The 22,329-nt window shown below is 35.9% G+C and overlaps 1 protein-coding gene across 1 annotated transcript in view; it reads right to left on the bottom strand.

Annotated features, from left to right (window-relative positions):
- Positions 1-7,236: 7,236 nt before the first annotated feature.
- POSTN (periostin, osteoblast specific factor) overlaps positions 7,237-22,329 on the bottom strand; it is a 25,559-nt gene continuing 10,466 nt past the window's right edge. Inside the window, exons 11-21 of the mRNA XM_009071775.1 lie at positions 21,875-22,005; positions 21,607-21,709; positions 21,163-21,230; positions 20,541-20,586; positions 15,006-15,101; positions 14,314-14,388; positions 12,701-12,778; positions 12,194-12,274; positions 9,947-10,033; positions 7,885-7,926; positions 7,237-7,347 (exon numbers count right to left, since the gene is read on the bottom strand). Coding sequence (XP_009070023.1) covers positions 7,307-7,347; positions 7,885-7,926; positions 9,947-10,033; positions 12,194-12,274; positions 12,701-12,778; positions 14,314-14,388; positions 15,006-15,101; positions 20,541-20,586; positions 21,163-21,230; positions 21,607-21,709; positions 21,875-22,005 — 848 coding nt within the window. The 3' untranslated portion in view covers positions 7,237-7,306. The remainder of the gene's footprint in view (positions 7,348-7,884; positions 7,927-9,946; positions 10,034-12,193; positions 12,275-12,700; positions 12,779-14,313; positions 14,389-15,005; positions 15,102-20,540; positions 20,587-21,162; positions 21,231-21,606; positions 21,710-21,874; positions 22,006-22,329) is intronic.

The raw sequence follows: 22,329 nt of genomic DNA on the forward strand, positions 1-22,329 counted from the left end.
GTTTTGGAGTAATTTCTAAGGACTAGAGATGGAGAGGAGCACACACTCAGGTATTGTCCCAATAGAGCTAGGGCATATTTTTACACACATGAAGATCTATTATATCTTGGAAATGCTCCTGGGGCTTCTGCAGACTTGTACATGAAGTGTGTGCCTTGCAGTGCTCACATACAATATTGCTGAAGTCTTGGCACGATGGAATAGGCCTTTCCAAAGACAACTTCATCCATATCCAATTTCATAGGAAAGTTCAAAATAAATAAAACCCCTAAAACAACAGCAATATACTTCTTACTGTAAAACAGTTCTTTGTCAGGATTTCTCTTTAAAAATTGTACTTAACTGTATTTCCTGTCTCTGACCAGCTGGTATCCAGAAATGAGTTATCCTTCTGCCCTCACTGGAAAGAACAGACTTTCTCAATTATGTCACAGCTGCTTTTTTTTCTAGAGATGGAACAAGGGAGTTCAGCAGTCTCCCTCACCACTCCATCTATATCTTCCACCACTGTACAGGCAGGCTGTAATTGTGGTTTTCATAGAAAACACGAACAAGTCCCAGTAAGTCCTCAGACAAATGGATCTTGGTGTCTGTAGAGAGATGGATCTCTACTTGCCATTTGAGAACTGCGGGGTCTGAATTTGTTATTGACCATGGTGACAGTGTGACAGTGACAAGCAGGCACCTGAGGTCTGGGGCACTGCAAGGACACCAATGACCTTTAGAGGTCATTTTCACTACAGTCAACAACTGGTAGGGACTGGGGTAAACCTCTGCAAATCATACCTCAAGTTACTCCTGTCTATGCCCTGAAAATATCCCTGTCTCTTGCCAGTAGTTTTTGCATTGATGTATTTTTCTCAATTAAGAAACATGCTGTTATAATTTTGTTTGGCATCACAATCATATCACAACGTGGCCCTGACTCAGGCCATATGTTCCATTGGTGGGAAATGCAGCTGTTGGAAAAACTGTTAAGTATTTCATTAAGAAAAAAAATACAATCAGGTTAGCAATTAGAGGGATAAATGCCTGTGATCCAACCCAGACATGATTAAAACAGCCCTAAAAAGTATCAGCAGAAGTTATAAGGAAATAAATTAATATAAAGCAGGCATGCAGAAAGCAGCGTTCCTCATAGGTTAAACATCTGACACACCTTGGCCAGCAGCATCTTTCATTTCATAGTGGTATATCCTTCAGCAAGTTTGCAGAAGATAGGAATTTGAACAGTATAGTTGACAGAAGAGAAGGGAAGGATGCTATCCCCCTGGACAAGCTTGGAAAGTGGGCCCATGAGAACATCATTCGGTTCAACAAGTCCAAGTGCAAGGTGCTCCACCTGAGTTGGCCATCCCAGCCATAAGTACTGACTGGGAGGTGAACTCATTGAGAGCAGCCCTGCAGAGAAGAACTTGGGGCTTCTGGTGGATGAAAAGCTTGACATGACCTAGCAATGTGCACTTGCAGCCGGACAAGCTTGGAAAGTGGGCCCATGAGAACATCATTCGGTTCAACAAGTCCAAGTGCAAGGTGCTCCACCTGAGTTGGCCATCCCAGCCATAAGTACTGACTGGGAGGTGAACTCATTGAGAGCAGCCCTGCAGAGAAGAACTTGGGGCTTCTGGTGGATGAAAAGCTTGACATGACCTAGCAATGTGCACTTGCAGCCCAGCCCACCAACCCTATTCTGGGCTGCATCAAAAAAAATGTGGCTCAGAAAAATAAAATTCAAGGTCCACTGGGTGTAGGTGCTCATTGGCCTGGGGGCTGAGGTGAGGCCTCTGTGCCGTCTCAGCCGAAGGAGGTCTGTTGCCATGAACGGCGACAACTGGGTTATAAAGGAAATTGAGGACAAAGTGCTGTGTAGTGTGGATGTAGAATGCATGTGCCACTGGATCTAAATACACAAGCAAAGTCTCCAGTTCCGTCTTTATCAATATAGGCATGAAAAATAAAAACAAAATCGAGAAATCTGAGCAGGCAAGACTTGCATCAGATGAGAAAGTGAAGCAAGAATGCAACCCAGTACATCAGGATGGACGAACTTTATGATCCAAATACTAAATGCTGATGCCATTCCTCTGAATTGCATGTTCTGTCATAGAGGTTACTTTTGTTTAACAAGGAAGAAATCCATAAAAGATAGCTTGACATCTGTGGTATTTAAAAGTTTCTAGATAAAAGAGCAAGAAAAGATGCATTTAATCTAGTATGACATTAGGAATACATTAGTATGGCTGTAAAGGATACTGAAAAATTTCCTGTATAGAAACTACTTCTACCTTTCAGTCAATAACATGCTGGGCTCCTAATGATATAGTGTCCTCCCAGTCCTAATTACCTGCACCAGGTGGAATTATTCCCCTCCCCATGTAGAATCTATAGCTAATTTTCCTATATATTCTATAGCTAAATTGTTTTGAGCCAGCTGTTAAACACAAAACACATATATCACTGAATGTTCTAATTACTGTGGATTTTAAAAAAATACTGAAGTGATTCTTTTTTTTTGTGCATATGTTAAAAATAGATTATTGCTAGGCTGAAAAACAACTGTTGGCAAATATTGATGAGTTTGCATTTTCCTGAAATGCTCTAAAAACATACATTTGGAGAAAGGGGACACAAAGGAGGTGAACTTTGAAATCATACTTGGGGTTTATGCGGAAGAGAAATGAAGGCAAATCTTCCTTTAATAATTGAACACAAAGCCCTGTGCCACTATGAATTTCAAAGAGGCTTTCTACATCCCACAGGGTCCAATTGCACATCTCATGCAATCACTGGGAATTCTGCAGCTCAGTGCTCAAAGGAATCAGGTCTTCTTTCATTTGAACTGTGTTTAGGCTTTGGTATCCCTACTCAGACCCTCCATCTGGGATTGGTGATTGTCAGTTCTGAACTTCAGACAGTAAAAGAGTTAATCACTATGCACATTTATCTCTCAGGACTGCTGTCTCCACCTATTACCTGACTGGAATATTTTGTGGACAAAAAGTGCAATTCATTAATTCAGTATTGCTATTCTAGATTTTTGAGAGATGAATGACATGAAAGGACATACTGGGTTTACAATGAAGACAGACACTTGCATAACATATTTTCATTTGTCAATTGGAAGTGGTAAAATATCCTTCCTGACATTGTTTCAGATTTCACACCGTTGTCTTCATAAAGGAAACTATCAATTTTGTTTTACTTTGTAGCTTTTTATAGTTGCAAAAGAAAGAATTTTACATATAAGGAACTTGATTTGAAGCCTTAAAACTCATTGAACATTATTCACCCAACAGAGACCTGGTGCAATGTAGTAGTCCAAGTCTGAGCTTGTCATCTTTTTATGCAATGAATGTTCAGACAGCATAGGCTACAATCCCTCTACCCTAGAGCAGATTGTAGTCAGCACAGGTGATGGATTTTATTTATAAAATATGTTACTGGTGCTTTCCCAAGAAGAGGTGATGCCCCTTGTCCCTCCTGAAGCAATAACTCTGCTCAGCTCCTCCACTTGGCTAAGGAGAGCAATGAGGACCTATGGCTAGGGGAATGGAAGTACATGCAAGCTCTTGTCCAGTCTCTATCTTTTTTAAGGCAGAAATGCAACTTCAGGTTCCACATAGGTAAAACACTGAAAACAGGTAATTAAGGAGAAAAATAGTGGCAGAAGAAAGTCAGCTGGCCAGAAGACTGGTGTTATACACACCATTCATGCTAGGTAATAAAGGTGGGAGGTGTCCTTGCCCTTGGCAGAGGGTTGGAATGAGATGATCTTTAAGGTCCCTTCCAACCCAAACCATCTATGGCTCTAAGATTTGTCATATATACATTGGTCTATACCTAAGCTTTAACTTTAGCTGGAAAATCTCCTTGTTGAATCCTTCACTCATTAATTTTGACCCTGACAATATTTTGGTTTTATTCCTTAGTGTTTTCATCTACTTGTCAGTTTTGCGGTTGAATTATTTTAGTGACATTGAAAAAGAGTTTACTGCTGTGACAATTCTGAGGTCCATCTCCATTAGCCCAGGGGTTGTTACTATGATGGTATTCATTTGTGGACTGTCTCTATTTGAAGATGTTCTGTTCCAGTGGCCCATGGATGAACTCTATATTGTCATAGCTTTGGGGTATGGACTTGTAATTTCCTGGAACATTATGATTGTTTTTCTCTCATGAGTACCAATGCAGATATATATCAATACTCCTTGTTCCTACTCTCCTGCTGTGTTATTGCTTATATGGCACAGGCTAAATGAAGGGAGATGAAAGCACTGTTGCTATGAGTCTGACAAATACAGACAATTAAGATCTTGATAATCAAGAACAAAGATGAAGAATTCAGTATATGGTGATATTTAAATGTGAAGTATTGTTAATTCCAGGGCAGTTTTTTTCATACACCCATAATGTCCCTGCTGTGTAGCTTCCACTTAGTCTTCTCCAATACATGAAAAAAATTTCCTGTGATCTCCTCTGTTCAATACTTGTCAAATTATGAATATTTATAACTATTCACCCTCCTACATTATAAACAAAAAGCACGTAGATACAAATACTTGTTTCTAGATAATCATAAGTTAAAACTTAAATGTGTAATTCTAAAGTTTCATTATTTTTTTTTAAATCAGACATGAATATTTTGTGATCTTATAGATCATTTATATGCACCTATTGCTGGCAAAACTGACAGATTTGGGAACACTGCCAGTTAAAAATTCTTTAGCATTAGTTTTCACACAGGATACCAAAGAAAGCCAATGAAGTGTTTTGAGAATTCCATCACCAGCTCAATAGGACATTTCTTGTTCTAAATCAGCAAGAGATTATGAGGAAACACAAGATAAATGTGTGAGTGCTCTATTACTACTGAGAATTCTGACTTGGTAGTATGCTAATCCCCTGTTTAATAACATTACATTTGTTTAAATTACTATAAGGCGATGGGAAATAAATAACAGGACAGGAAAAGGCGTAAGTTCTCCAAATTTGCTGCTGTTAAAGATAGTCTGTGTTGAGACAGAAACAACTAAACACATGAAAAGCAATTAAAAGAAAGTGATGATTCACTTTCTACATTGGGTTGTGCAAGAATTCTTGTTCAGACAAGTGTAAAAAGCCACTCCATCAAAAGAGATATCACTGTACATTGTAGATGGGCAGACACTTTCTGTGGTCAAGGAAGGACCCAGAAAGACAGAGTTGATCAGGGAAAGAAGCTTTCAAGGAGGAGTGCCTTTTGTATACTGTTGTATTTCACTTGGATTGTATTAATGAAGGGTGAAGCACAGAAGTGTATTTTAATGACTACTAGATGCTTTAAAATACTATCAAAACAGAAAATATACTAAAATTGTGGTATGTCACAAATTTATTCCCACTTGAAGAGTTAAAAATGTCCTACCACAGGACAGATGTTTTAATCCATTTTCTTGCTTCTTTCTGCTTTCTCTCCAGTTCCTGTCCACACTTTATCTGTCATTACCATCCCATTTTCTTCCCCATTTCCAGATATCTTTTGAGGAGAGGAAAACACAGGCACATTTCTCCCCTAACATAAGTACTGTCCTTTAAAATCTTACCTGACTGATCTTTAAATTCTTACCTGCCACATATGGTGGCACAGCAGTGAAGAAAAAACTTTAAAGCCAACTATTTAATGACAATCAAGGCCCCAGGGAAGGGTGACAGCTTCAGTTCACTTCCTAGATAGTCCTAAGAGCTCTCATTCTCATCTAAAAGCTGTCTAGGCCTTACCAGGATTAAAAGCTGTTCTTCCATTAAAGCACTGATAGTAGGTACGGAGGACACCTTAATGAGAATCTGACATCCCAGTAAGGCTACACAGCTTACCAGTCCAATGATCAGGTAGCTGTACCATTCTGATAGCAGCTTGTGGTATGTCATTCTGGACATAGGGAAGGGTTTTCATTGTTTAAGGAGAGTGATGCAGTTTAAGTGCATTAGCATGTGCTAAGTGAGAAAGAGAAGCATCAGTTTGCTTCTCTGAAAGCATATTTCTTAATTATAAGCTGCACTAAAAATCTTAAGAATATTTAGAATTTGCTTTACTGTTAAAATAAAGTATTTACAAATGAAAGCAAGCACAGTTCAGCCAAATTCTTTATTGAGTATTTCTTTCAAAACAGAAGTATAAAAGCACATTAGATAACAACTCTGAAACTTTGGTTTGCAAAATTAAGGAACCTTGAATATGTTTTTTCTACTCCACGAATATTTGGTTTTCATCTTTTGCTAATAAAGGCAAACAACTTTTATGAGTACAAAACTAGAGTTAAAAAATTGACATAATTTACAGACAAATCCACATTAGTACCAGACATTAGCAAGGCATGGTTTGATACAAAAGCTTTCAGACTTAGTCTCATTTCTGTAATACCTTTTTCCATGCTGAGTTAACTGTTTACATGCATTTCATTTATTCCTTCTATAATTCTCTTTAATAATCAAAAGAAGTGGGAAAGCACTTAAGGATCTCGATATATGTATTGGTATAGGATTCCTTTAATGGGAATGATTTATCTTATAAATAATGAAGTCAACATGATCTCAAATACACTGCAGGAAGCTCATAATGTCTGCTTTTTGCCTTTGTTTTTTCAGAGCTTCCATAAGCCGTGGTACTAGGAGGCATTTGGATATGCAGTGTAGGACAAAAAAAGAGGAAAGATACATTTAATATAAGGCATATTTGTTTGCTTAGAAAAGGTAACATTACTGATGTCATTACGACATTAAACACAAGATGATTTTTGACTTGTAAAAAACATACAATACTACTGAACCATAAGTGCTATGTTAACCTCTCATATTTCCCTAGATTACTCTAAAAGTCACCTGAGGTGTTTTTTTTTTCTAGAAATGATCTAATTTCATTTATATTTCTTATTTAGTGGAAATAATAATAATAATAATAAAAAAATACACTCTGTATTTTTCCCTGCTCTTTTTTAATCCAATCCTGCAGACACTTACTAGCCAGTGTAAGAAGGAATCCTGGTTCTACAGAAGTTAATGGCCTGCAGCTGTTCCAGGATCCTATCCTGCATAGTACTTACTATCAAGAGCAGTTAAAGCACCTCTGATGGACTACTCCTAGTGAGCACTGTGCTAGCAGTGAGTATCTGCAGCTTCACATCTTCTTGTGGATTCATGGTTCAGTTTACGCTATGTTATCAAAACAGCTTAATTTTCTATTGTTCTCATTTTTTAACACACAGTTCTTCTTCCTCTCAGAGACCATGTTGTTAATTTGTAATTCTGTGGATTCTATCTTGAATAGCCTTTAGGAATGAGCTAGTCTTGTCCTTCTTCTTGCTGTTCCCCCTGTAAAAATGGAAAAAGAGACTTAATTATTACTTATAATCATATATATTATAGTTGCACTATATACTGTATTTATTTGTGAAACAGACATGTAAAGAGTAAGGATGAAGCCTGGTGTTGAACATTTCACTCTTGTGCTGGCAGCTAGGAGATTAAAATGATCTCTCACCTTCTTCATTAATTGAATTACATATAATCCATGAGTTGTAAACCCCATGGTGGGGAATCCCAGAGAGCTCTTTTCACAGTGTAAAGACTTCAGAGTCAAAGCTCACATTGATGACTTTATTATCATCTGAGACACTGTTTAGCTAAAGCACATAATCTAAGCTGCTTTCAGATATAAGAAAAAAAATCTAGAAACCCAATAATTAACAAGTTTTGTTAACACTACTTTTTTCTTAAAATCAGAAATGCAACTTTTTCTTTTGAACTCTATATTCTTTAGAGGTTTTTCTTTGTCCTCCTGACTTTTAACATAACTGAGATTAATACTTGATACATGCTATAATGTTTAAATATATGTTTTGCTTTTACCTTGTGCCCTCCTGGTTGGTTGTGCTTTCCGTACAGGTGCGTCTAGAAAACAGAAATGTTGCAGTCAGAAGTTATTTGTTGGAGCCTTTGAATTAAAATTTATTAGAAATGTTGGAAAACCATTGCTGACTTTTGAAGTCTGTTCTTTTATGTTTTCAGTAAATTAGAATTTTGGCCCATTAGCATGTTGACGATTACATGAAGCACAAATGCTTATAATACAGTTCATACATTTCTGTCATGTGCAATCATCCATTAAATCTTAGAAACATTTCAAAAGTATTTTTGTATTTTAAGCATGTGAATTAATCCATTATCCACATTGGTCTTCTACAGGTGGTTACATGTTGTAGGCAGGTGTCAGGACATTTTGCCTATGCTCTTCATTCAGCAAATGCCATCTGATAGTGTCAGTGAGGGACAAGCTCAGGTTAATGCACAGTCCAGGACTCAGTCTCAGCTTTTGGCAGTGAATGGCCAGGTCTGTTGTATGGGCATTAATTCAGGAATTATTTATAAGTGATATGCTTGGAACTCAACAGCCACAAGACGCTGGCCACATTTCCAGGTGTGTTTAGGGCTTGCTTTGCAACTGCATTGTGAGTTCAGTCCACAGTACGATTCCACATTTAGAGTTCAGTTAATTTTTCAGACTTTTGTTTTAAAAGGTAGAGCAGACCAAGGGATATTGAATAGATACCACCTTCATTAGCAGATACATCAGTTTTCCAAAATACTGACTCCTTGAAACTATGGACACTTTTTCCTCTTTCTCATCAAACCGTGAGACATTTTTTAAACCAGATGTCTCCTCATTGGGTGGAAAAACCTTTCACAAGCATGAGATAATTCTGTTACTGCCACAGAAATTTTACTGTATTATTTTTCCTTCTTTACAAACTTGAACTACTTGTATATTCACTTAATAAGCTGCAATCAGTTCTCTTTTTATCCTGAGGTACAGGGTGTATAAATGCAGAGCCCTAAGATACAGGCTTGACCTCATTCAAGCTGGGGCTAAACACTGGGTGTCTGCACCACCATGATAGAAAATGTCAAGCTCTGCACTGCCCTGACAAGGACAGAATATGGTGCACCCAAAATATGTTTTCCATACTTATATGCTCTTCATACAATTATGCCTTCAGATAAGCTTCATGCTTGAAGATCACAGAGGCAATAGTAGACTTCCCAGCATACCTTGTACTACTCAACATTGAAGCTATACTTACAATACCTTCAGTATTTAGCACAGACTTCAAAATTTAAGAAGTAGAAACATATTTATTTAATTTCATTCTCTACAAGCCATGATAATTATTTCCTCTGAATTTAGTGCAAATGCTGAGAGAATAACTTATTTTACATTATTAGAATTAGAATTGGAAAAGGACAAGCATACAAAACAAACCCCAACCAATTTGTTTCTTAACTTTGAATAAAGATAATTTAAAAATTACTGTTAATCTCAAAGAACAAAATCCTGCTATAAAACCAGGCTGAATTATATTTGGAACCTTTTGGATTTTGACACCATTCAGGTTTTTCAAACCAAAGAACTTCCCTCATTTAAGAACAGGATAAGGGTAGACCACAGAGATATTTGCTCAATCCCAGAGATTATATTCTCTCCACCCTACCCGCCCCTTCACAATGCTGATAAACCCTCACAACAACAGATCACATTAACACTGACAAAAAATAACTCAAGTTAAAAACAACTCACGTGATCTTCTTCTGGACGTGCTGCATGAAGAAAAGTCTATTCTTATGGTGCATTTTCATTCAAATGTTTTACCTAAGCTTTGTGGTTAGACATTTCCTCTTGTCTACTATTCTTGCCAAATCTTTTAGTTATTTTTAGCCACAAGGTAAACCTCAACATTTTTCTCTGCAATGTCAGTGAAATAATTCTTTTCCAAAACTATTATAAAAGTCTTCTTGCTAAAATAGTGGCTTTGAACCTAGCCATTTTTGTGAATAAATACTGTAAAACCTCACCTGGAATGATCACTTTAGACAAAGCAGGTCTTAGTGATACTGGATTTTTAGACAAACTAACCTTCCAGATGGACTCTCTTGATTTCTCTCTCGATAATCTGTGGCTCTCCCTCAATTACTTTAGTAACCTTGGTGTACTCAGTTCCAGCTACGATAAGCATCAAAAACAAATGAGTTAAATCTGGCATAGCGTTTGCACATATGCAAGGAGCCTTCAGTGGAAACAATGTGATTTTGGGGCATAGGTATTGCAGGCTACCATACTATTCATGCCATAAGGCATGTTATTCTAGGGCTGAGTCATACATTGCAATCTCAGTTTGAAGTTTGTTTCAGCAAACACTGCTGATTATATTAAGCAGTGCTGGATGTTTTATGAGTAGAAGTAAAGTCCATATGAAATAATTTTTATTTAGACAGCAATAATAGATTTGCTTGTGACTGTACTGAAGTTGAATTTATTAGGAAATGTTTCCATAAAGCATAAATAATTTTATGTAGATAAGAGGGCCATAAAGCATTATCACCATTATCACCAACAACCTTAAAGCAGCATGTGTATCTGCTTTTATTGGCTAAACATATAGTAAAGTATTATCATGGCAGCCAAGGGTAGCTGACTGGATAAATCATGGAAAAGACAGAGAAAAATCAAATTAAAACAAGAGACATATCTGCCTATATGGTCCATTTGGTAAAGCAGGATGCTTATGCAAACTAATATATAATAGCAAGGAAAAATAGCAAGAATTCAAGAGACAATATTGTCTTTTCCAAATTTCCTACAAAGAATCTATTTATCTCTTTCTCACACACCTGTAGGTTCAGTGTAAGATCTATCTCTATGGATTATGTCTGTTTAACTGTGTACCACTGTAACTGAAGAATATTACAATTGCAGTTATAATTGTCAGATTCTGGCATCAGACCTGTCAATTTTGAACAGTTCTACAGATAAAGTTTGATGCTGCTCATTGTTGCCTGGTTTACACCAGTAAACCATAGTTCAGTATATAGAGGGATTTTCTTGCTGTAATTTCTTTCATTTCCAACTTTCCTTTTAAATAGTTAATCTCAAAACAGGAATCTCCAGAGAGCAACTCTTTTTCACATAGCTGGGGCACTTAAGATAGGATAAGATGAAAAACTCTGTGGAAGTTCCTGTTTCTCTCCAAGGACTATAGGTAAATCCTATCTTAGGTCTGTGAAACTAAGATTTAGATGTTTTAAACAGAATAAAGAATTACAATCAACTGTATTCATAGCATATCTTGGCTTTTCTCTAAAGCCAGCTGTGTTATCAACAAGCATGATTTTGTTGGGTAGAAAGCTGTTCAGCTGTTCAACCATCATGAAATTTTTTACTTAACTGAAGTTCAAGTCACATCCACAGAATAGTGCTTTTGAAGGACTACAAGATTTAGTTCAGTGAATATATATCTGGTTCTGAGATACTTTACTGATATACAACTTTGTAACAGACTAAAAAGTGAGCACAAAATGAAGTGGATTCAGTTAATTCATGCCATGTGAAATATCCATCCATATTTTTGAGCTTCTGAGTCAGGTCCACACTAACATTTACAAATAAACATATCACTTGAATTCTCTTTTTTTATTCCCCATTGCTATTATAGATAGCTTTTCTAATCTACATTAAGCAGAGAACATTCCAAATTCATAGATAGAGATTAATTTCATAAGCAGAAGTTCTTTTACCAGTTTTCTACATCTACTCATTACATATTGCCAAAATTGTTAGAATTAAGAGAGCAAGAAGAAAAGAAAACCATTCCTTGGATTGCTATATTTGAAGAGAATTAAAGTTAATGTCTTGATATCCATCACCTGTAAGCATTGAAAGGAGGATGCTAAACATGCCTTTAATTATTAACTTGAGGGCAATGAACATTCATTTCTGAAGTACTGATAAGTAATATGAATTTGGCCTGTTCCAGTACTTTCCACTCCATATGTGTTTTTTACAGATTTATATCTGCTGAAAAAAAATAGTGGAATAAATCTTCATTGCTCCCCTGAGTTTTAATTAGATAACTTTTTAAAGACTGAAAAAATCCCAATAATTTCTTTTCATGATCAATGTCATCAAAAATTGATTAATCAAACTTTGATACTTTTTTCCATTTCACAGTTATCTGGCACTTCATATACAGTATTCTGTGCTTTTTCCCATTAAAATTACACTTCCACTAGGTCAGTCTTTAAAATGTTGAGATCAACATGTCTGAGAGGGTTTTCAGTTATCATAACCTGTTACAAAAAGGTTAGTTATAATACACTGAATTACCTCCCTGCAGAAGTCTTTTGATTTCTTCATCTTCCAGCAAATGACCATCACCTTCAATAAATTTGGTCACCTTGGTAACCTCTGATAGGATACAGGTTATGGCAAAAGAATTGATTTACAGAAAACATTTGACAAACCTACGAGAGCATATTACTGAATTAATCTTGTCATAGTATTGTGCTGAGTTACCACATTATTCTGTTATGATATCAAATTCCACATAAACACTGAAAACCACCATATGTTATGACAAACATAGCATACTATCTATTAGACTCAGGCAGCCTCAACTCTGGATCTGACTGAAATGTGAAGATCAGGGACTCAAACCAGAATTTTGTACTTGGACACTTCTGAGGTTCTGAGGTTTAATCTCTGGATAAGATTTTGCAGTATGAGCACCATTGTTGAAAACATGGAATATCCATTTAGTAATTATGTAAGTTTATATATATAAAATTTTACTTTCTAGTTTTTGAAGAAAGGAAAGAAAACAATGATACTAACCTTCTTCAAGCAATTTCTTTAACTTCTCTTCATTGTCTGAACCACCTGCAGTAATTTTGGCATATTTTATTTCAGGACCTGGAAAAAATTTGTAAGACAGTGTATTTAATCAGATATAATAGGATTTAAGCTCTGTCCTAATGCATGAACTGCATTTTCTGGAGAGATGAATTTTGCCTAATGCTTCCCACTGTCGGTGTATGGCTGAAAATCTGGCCTTGTGTCCTACACACACATATACAGAAATGGCGACAATATTTTAACAGCATTCAAAATTGTGGAAACTTGTCTTTTTTTTCCTAATTTTTATTTTCATATATTTTCTAAGAGTCTGTATTTGCAAGCTTCTAGCTACCATTTCAAAATGAGACTGCTTTTATTGAATTTTTGTAGTCTGTCTTGCTTTAGAAAGAACAGGTTTTGATTATTTTTTTAAAAAGTTTTGAGTTGTAAATCTCCAGATAGATTTCATTTGACCAAAGGTAGATGTTCAGTGTGTAGATACCTATTTTTGCATGTCATCCCAGTCTCTCTTGACAATCATTTCAGAAACATATTTCTGTTTCTCTGTAAGGAGGGGACTTGATCTGGCATGCACAAGTTAAACATTTATATTCAGCTAATAGGAGATGAAATTAATATGCATCTGTGTCCCTTGATTTTCTCACAGAGTAACTCTCAAATTCTTCGGCTAATTTCAATTGTATTTGACCTACTACAGAGATATTTCTTTAAGAAATCTAGGAACTGATAAGTGGAGTGAGACATATTTAAGCATATTATACAAGATATATAATTCTTTATTGACACCTTTTGATCCCCTTGGTTAAATATCAGTTTGAATGCTGCCATTAAAATTCTGTCTAACAGAGCACTTCTAAGGAAAAGACAGTATTAAAGCAACATATTGACTTAGCTGAAAGTCTTAATATTTACTTTATTTAGAAAATCTTAATTCAACTGAAGAAGTCATTCAAGCAAGACTGAAATAAAGAATCAGATTTAAGTTATTCTCATACAACTATTCACTACAATGAAAATAACTAAATGAAAGACATGGGTGTTTTCTGAATAAAACTGGGACTATTTTCCAAACAAAATTTTTGGTGAAGAAAAAAAAGCACCCTTTTCTCAATTCTCAGACAAGTTTCACTAATATCCCACATGAAATGCCAAACATAATGTAAAATGCCAGCATTTCATATATCTCCTTCTCTTCCATCTGTAGGCACTGATAAAGAACCTCAAATGTTAAGCTTTCAAATGATTCACAGCAGTAATAAAAGCAAAAATATTTGCAACAGTCAATCCAGACTAATCTTGCACTCCAGAAATATCTCATCTATGACCTAATATAACAAATTGCCTAAAACTGTGTCTTACTTAAAGAATCTAAGCAGATATTTACTATGAGTATGTTAAATTTGTCTAAGTACTTTCCTGAATAGCTAGCTCTACTATTTTTCACCCTCTTTCAGTTTAATTTGGGACACAGTGAAAGATAAAGTTATCATACAAGGAGATTATAGCATGTTAACTATGGAGCCATCATAAGTATCAATTAGGAAAAAAAATTGAACTTTACTAAGTATGAATAAGTCAGCATAATTTACCTTGAATAATTCTTTCTTCTGTTACTTCCACAGGTTGTCCATCAATGATTTTGGTGTATGTTTTAATAATTGGGTCTACAAGGATTTTTAAATTGAAGACATTAATCAAGTAATGAACATGTTACAAGTGCCGCTCTTGAGATGCGGAAACTGACTGGACCACACAAGCAAATACTGTAGCATATTTTTCAAAACAATAAAAATGTTCAGAGGAGACCAGGAACTAATTTTCCTTAAAATTTAGCATGGCCACATGTTTTTTTTACTTTAAAAACATCCTAGATAACTTCTCAATGCTCCTAGCAAAACAGAAGGCAAAGTTTACCTCCCTGTCTGATAAAATTGCCTTTCTATCACAGAATCACATGCTGAATATTTGATTGCAGGACCACAACCAGCAAATAATTCTTTACTGAAACAGATATTATGTCAGTCTGCAGAGCATTCCTAACACTGTCTTGAATGCAACTATGGGACACAGCTAGGCAAAGAACCCACCATTTTTTGAAATGCAGGAGAAGTGAGAAAGAAATGATGCAATAAAATTACAGCACTTCACAAAGATCTTGCTAAAAACAGAACAACTGTCTAACATGTCCCATGAATCACCTAGATAAAGTGGAAACTGATTGGAAATAGTGAATGTTTCATATTTTAACTAATAAAAATTGAGTTGCTGAAAGAATACCGACCTCCATGAATCACTTTAGTTATTGTCTCCCCTTCCCTGACTATTTTGAACTCAGGCTCCCCTTCAATTAATTTAGTGATCTGTGTGATAGACGGGTCTGTGACATAGGAAAAAAACAACATGTTACAAATAGACATAAAATATTTATGGTATTCCTTGGGGCTGAGGTGAAGCTTGCATTATCTCCCCATACCCTGAATAAACCAGATGATTGCAATTGAGCAGTGTTTAAATCTGAGAAGTCATTTGTTGCACTACTGTACAATTTTATGCTTCCTCACATGCTATCTTAAATTTAGATCCTATCGCATGCTTAATATTTACAATTTTAATCTTTGGGTTTTTTACTTTTATGTGTCTGATAATTTTAACATTTGTTGACAAGTCTCAGGCAAAAGAACAGATCTTCAGCAGCTGAAAGGAAGTCTTTTTCTGTATATATTGGTAAGAAGGCTGTTCTGTGGTGCTGCTGGAATCTTACAGCTCTTGCTCTGCTAGTAATCAACATGCAAACTATACGGTGAAAAAGACAATAACGGGAAAAGAAAAGGAGAGAGATGTTTATGAAGACATTTCCTACTACCTTGATAGATATCCAAGACTAAACTAGGTCTTTTAATCAGTATTCTTTTATGTTGGTTTTGGTGTTTGGTTGTTTTGGGGGGTTTTCCCCTTTTTTTTTTTTGTTTGTTTGTTGTTTGGTTATTTTTTTTAAATTTAATTTGTTGGTTTGTGTTTCTTTTGCTTGTTGTTTTGAAGTGAAACTTTATTTTTTGCTTTGGTATTTTTTTACGTGTCTTGATGTTGGGGGTTTTTGGTTATTTGGTTGGGGTTTTTTGTTTTGTTTTGTTTTAATCTACCAAGGCTTGGCCAGTGGCAACCCAGCTTAAGAAAAGCACAACAAAAAGCAAATTTATGAGATGAACTGGAATGGTTGTAAGGGTATTTGTCAGCATTAGTGCCTATCATTAGCATTAGTGAGGTCATCTTAATTTCAATTCTCAAGACAAACTCCTTCATCTTGTGCAATTCCTATAGATCTCACTGATCCAAATGTAGCTCTGACTGGCAGGATGGAGCAGCAGATGCTAAATAAATTTGTAACATACCATCAATGTAGTCAATTAGCAAATGCACAGTATGGCAACACCTTCTACTTAAGAAGCTGCTGTAACATAACCTTCCTTTATTCCCTATTCAGAGGTAGAGACTTAGCACAGTACATGTCTTTTACTTTCCTTAAAAATCCCTTAGTTACCTTTATATGAATTTTTGTAGAAGTCAATACTTCTTATTATAATGACTGATCAGAAATTAACAGGTTTAAAACATGTGTTCTTGTGTTAATTGCTGAAAGTAGTCAATTTAGGCTAACTAGTGCCCTTCAACAGTAACAAATCGAAGCACCTTTTTTTTCTTAATTTTCTGCAGCAGATGATTGCGTAAGTTAGACTTTGGAGCTAAATAATTCATTTATTTGCTGCAGATGAGACGATATGATGGGATCATAAAGATCCCCAGTTATTATAGAGCTCTATTCATCTACTGAGTTTTACATGGCTGAATAAGTCATTGCTTTTTCTTTTATTTTCTTACACATATGGCTGAAAAACATTCATAAATATTTTAAAGAAGATTCATTCTGTTTTAAATTTAGATGCATTTTTTGCATGTTGAGATTCCATTGAATACCAATGTATATTGATACAAGTGATGCATATAATTGAAATCATGTCAAAGATATATTAAAGAATTTTTATAAATACTTCTTCTATTTTTACATTTCTAAATTTCTGTGCCTTCCCATGTGATACAGAATATATATGCAAAACAAATAGTAAAGTCATTTGATGCTGTATTGCTTAGTCTAGGATCAATCCTTTGAATATTTACACCATTAAGATTTGTGTTTCCATCAGATTTAATGCTTTAGATCTCTTTAATCTTTCAGATCCCATACATGTCTATGTATGGACAATAGAAACACAACTCAAGTAGAAAACACTGATACAGCAAAAGGCAGATATCAGCCTCTAAACCTGGTGGCAGAGTTGCCATCTTTTAATGGAAATCTCCTTTTCATCATGATCTGATAAACTTCCTGCAAAAAATTAACATGCAAGTTTGGCAGATTTTATCTACAGATAAGTGTGGGTTTATGGGGTTCTGATGGGAACTGCTGCTCACTAGTGGTACTACTAGCAAGCTCAGAAGGGCCAGAATTGGCTTTATCTGGTCTCTATTTGAATCACCAGCAGAAAGGCTGAATTGGCCAGACATTGCTACCTGGAGTGTGTCCCAAACCAGAAATACTGTACTGGCAATGGAAAGGAACTCACTTCAGTACTCACTGACTTATAAAATTAATTTTTCTCCCTTTGGTAAATAAAACTTAGTCCTACATTTTACTATAGAATATACTATTACTGTTTAAAAGACATTTTTTTTCCAATTAACTTTCAGCTTCTAAACATCCATATATCCTGCCTATGGATTTACTGGAGAGGAGCAGGTGTTTTCAGAGAGTGATTCGCCTGCATCATAGGAAGGTTTCTAAAATGCCTTGGATGAATTAACATGTGAAATAATCTATCCATTTTTTTTGCACTGTGGGTCTGATTTAATGATGGAGACTAGGAAACAAAGATCAGTATATATGCTAGGTGGTATCTAATGCTAAATGGGATGAAGCACAGACAAACTGCTGAAAAAGTAAGCACATTTCACTTTTGCTGGAAGGACGTCCTTCCAGAAACACTGATTAAGCAGTCTGGATAAAATCCTTTGCACACCATTTTTAACTGCCTTTCTCAGCTGAGTCCAAACAGGTTCCCTTTGAGCATTTTTATTTCAGTGGGAAACTGGTTCTCATTATTTGTGTACCTGGTCTGGTGAAACCAATGAGTCTTTTAGTTAAGTCATAAGTCATTAGTGATTTTAGCAGTTTCAGCCCCACTTTCTGTTTTCTTCAGTTCTACCACTAATCTTTAAGTCATGCTTTTGTCTAGAGAAATTGAACAAGAAAGTTTGGCTAAATAACCTTTCCAGGCATCTGACAGATATTGGTAGTTAGAACTGATTAAAAACTATAGGGAAATGAATCAATCTTTTTGTCTTCAAAGTATAAGAAACATATTTACTTAATTCTAAAAAAATAAGTGTTTTAATAAAAAAAAGGAATTTTTTGGGGAAAAAAAAGCAACAAAAACCCACAAGTAATAAAAGAAATTATTTTAAAAGAGATTATTTTCAAATATTTTTAAATGCCTGTAGAAAAAGGCAAAATTCCATTTGGGAAGAACAACTGTGGGTAAGTTTTTATGCAAAATATTTCAGTCAGTTCTAATTGCAATATTTGTATCTTTGCTTTTCCAGCAAAGTTGAGCATCCTGGATTTTCTATGTACAGTATATATCCTGTTAAAGAAATATATGCAATATATATTCTGGATATGTATATTCCCATATGCAGAAATATATATACTGAGGGCCTCATTTACCTTCCTTTCTGATGATAGGATGGACGTTGCTTTCAATTATGTTAATTTCTGAAAATATAGAAAATGGAATACAGAGTACATTCCATTCTTACAATTTCATTATGGCAATGATCAGTTAGATTTAGTCTGCTCACAAGGATGTGAAGAAATTCATAGATATAAATGGGTGAAACTCAAAAGGATCTAGAGTATGATTCTTGGTTCTAGTTATGAAACAGTGATCCATGCGAGTCACCTGCAGACAGTCTGCTGGCATGCTATTTGTCTTGCTTATGCCTTATGAAACCCATTGATGATGAGATCCATGACAATATATGGTACATAATAATGGTTCATGTAATTACTTGCACAAAGATTTGCACAATTCCCTGATGTATCTTAAATGTATTGCCCTTTTCATTAGAGAGCTGATCTGATAGAGGAAACCTGACATGCAGAACTGTAGACAGAATATCACAGAGAATATAACTGTAGTACCCTTGGGAGATCAAGTTGTCCCTCTACACCTAGGACAGACTCAAGTATTCATTGAACATCTCTGATAGTTACTTGACTCATAGCCATTCATGGTAGAGAAGCCCTCACCAGTAGAGGCCCCAGTCTTCCTGTACCTGCATTCAACTATATCAACAGCTACAGTTTTCCTGATGTCTGACATTGACCTCCCTTGTTTCATTTTACAGGCATTGCTTCTTGTCCTGCTCTCACAGGCCATGTGAAGTAGAATCATAGAATATCTTGAGTTGGAAAAGACACATAAGAATCATCAAGTCCAACTCCCTTCTTCTCACAGAACTACTTAAGAGTAAACCATATGGCTAAGAGTGTTGTCTAGAAACTCTTTGAACTCTGACAGTCTTTGTTCCATGCCCACTTCCCAGTGGAGGTTTTTTCAGTGACCATACAGACTCTGGGTGAAGAACCTTTTCCTAATGTCCAGTCTGAAATTCCTCCAACATATTTTCATTTCATTTCCTTGTGTCTTATTGCTAGTTAACAGAAAGAGAAGATCAGCCCCTCCCTCTCCCCTATCCTCATTGGGGAAGGTGTGGGCTGCAATGAGGTCACCCCTCAGACTTCTCTTCTCCAAGCTGAACAAGCCAAGTAACCTCATCTGCTCCTCATAAGTCTTGACCTCAAGACCTTTCACCATCTTGTTTACCCTCCTCTGGACACTGGGCAGCGGAGGGACATCAAACTATTGATGCTCCAAAACTGCACACAGTGCTTGAGGTGAGACTGAACCAGCCCAGAGCAGAGCAGGACAATTGCCTCCCTTGATCATCTGGAGATGTTTTTCCTGATGCACCCCAGAACACAAAACATGGTTGGCTCTCCTGGCTGCCAGGGCACACTGCTGACTCATATTCAGGTTGCAATCAAGGTAGAATTATTCCATTTTTGGTTCCAAGAGTTTTTTAACTTCGATGTGTCCATTCTCAATGCTCAAAACCGTAGTGTAATTGTCTCAATTTCTACCGCAGTAGAAATTACATTTACTCCCTAAAGAGAAAACAGTCAGAACAACTGTTTCCTATACAAGTGTCATACTTGGACCTATGGGAAACAGGTGGAACAGGTACACTCTGTACCTCTGGAAATGTTTATGAGAAAGGAAGCATCTCAGTGCACAGTTTGGTCAATGCTACATCTTGGAGAATGAGTACAGTACAATGCTATGCCTTGTAGAAAGAGGCAGTACAATTCTGCTATGCACCAAGCACTGAACCTTGGCTAAAAATTGAACAGAAATCTTTTCCATATGTATCTTGACTAGCCCAAAAAGTTTGAAGAGCTTACTTCAGGGTTACTTTCCAGTCACACATCTGGAAAGGGAAAGAACACATATAGTAGCACAACTGCCAGAAACATTCTACTTTGAGCCTTTCTCTTCCTTTGCTTCATTGGCATATGTTATTTTCCCAGAAATTACTTTCTTTTTTTATTAAAAGAAAGAGATGTACAATTCCAGATTTGAATTGGCAACATTTAAAAAGCAATTTCAAACCCATCTGGAAGTATTAAACATGAACTTACTGTAAAATGTCAGTGGAATCTCTTTGAAGGTACTGTCACGAACAAACTATAAAAACAGAAAGGCAATTTTTAAATTAGAAAGAAGAAGCACTGGCCTTATAGTTTCTTGATGAGTGTTGGTAGGATTCACTGCTTCAGTGATCTAAAAGTTAGGTGATGTTATTTGTCTAGGTCCTCTCATTCATTGTTGAGGAAGAATGCAGTCTCAAGAGGACAGCTGAGATAGATAAGGATGCTGCTTTTCTCCACAGGCTACTGATGCTGGTGGCTTTAATGACATAGGAAGTTAGCCACTCAACATTTTTTCAAAAGGGGGATTGGCTCAAGGACTCAGAAGTGATTTTCCTAAAGTGATAAAATGTAGCTGAAACAAAGAGCAGATTTGGGCCAGTTGACACTGGAGTTACCCAAATGCAAATATTCTAAAATTACCTAGTCTTGAAAAACATGAATTCTAACTACTGAGTGCAGGGTAGCATTTATGAATATATTTGGGCAACTGGGAACTATTGAATGCTGTCTGATGAAGAAAGAAGGGACCAGATAATCACTTATGAATTATAAAGTACACAGTTTCACAGATCCTGCCAAAAATATGAAGGAATAATTACTAAAAGAGTACCTTAATTTGAATGTACTTAATCAACTTCTTCAGGATTGTGAGCAACTGATGATTTCCAACAGGCAGATCTGACAAAAGAAATAGGCATGTAAGAGGAAATACACAACTGTGCATTTTGCTTTCATTTAGAGTGATCAGATGTAATCACTCCTAAACACTCACACAAGTATGTACTTGTACATATATATTCTTCCATGTCAGTGGAAAAGGTAACCTATGACATCTTGTCTTCCATATTTCATAGACTTTCATAGAATTTCAAATAATTGGCATGGTTTCAAACAAGGTTCTTCCACAAAATGAGCAGCAAGATAAATTTTCTGTTGCATATTCCACACAGGAATTGTATCTTTAAATTATTTAACTTTTTAAAAGCTATTGCAGCTACATAGCATGTAAAGAGATTCAGAAGAGTGTGTATAAATTCCCTGAAGTAATACTCACCTGCTGGATATAGGAGTTTGTCAATGACATGAATGACACCATTTGTTGCCATGAGATCAGATTCTCTTGATTTCAGTTCATTAACTAGAAGAGTATCATTCACCTGGTAAAGGATCAAAAGCGAACACAATTTATCAGGGACATTAAAAAACAACCCCAAGCCCTATTATAATATTTGCAGAAATGCATCCCATTCTGTAATGTGGATGGACATGGAATGTCAAATCCCTGTTACAAAGCTTTAGCAGGGAGACTTTCTATACTTAACTGTTTTCAAGTAGAGTTTCCCTCCTTGGATAGTTTTAAGAATATTTGTCACACCAGGCTCAAAGCCACTTCCAATGAAAACCCCTTGTGTCAAGTGGTAAAGAAGAATATTCCTGAGAGCATTTTTGTCTCCTATTGAAAAAGAAATAAAAAAGTAAGAATAAAAATTAAATGAGAGGGGATAGTTCTTTCTAGAAATTCTAAGGATTCACACATTCTTGAGTTGGAATTAAATACAGTATGAATGAGAATGCGATGAACACATACAATTTGAATCAGTTAAAATGATGATGAAAGGAAAAAATCCAGCCCTATGGCAAAAGGACATTAGAAACATAATCATAAAGATCCTATGAGAATCTTATACAAAAGAACAGAAAAGAGGCTAGTAGAGCAATCAGGAGTGCTGTTTTTGTCTGTTCTTGCAGAGAACAGATGCAGCTTGGAGAAGTAGGG

Source organism: Acanthisitta chloris, unplaced genomic scaffold, assembly GCF_000695815.1.
Source record: "Acanthisitta chloris isolate BGI_N310 unplaced genomic scaffold, ASM69581v1 scaffold9103, whole genome shotgun sequence".
In the NCBI taxonomy this organism is placed as follows: Eukaryota; Metazoa; Chordata; class Aves; order Passeriformes; family Acanthisittidae; genus Acanthisitta; species Acanthisitta chloris.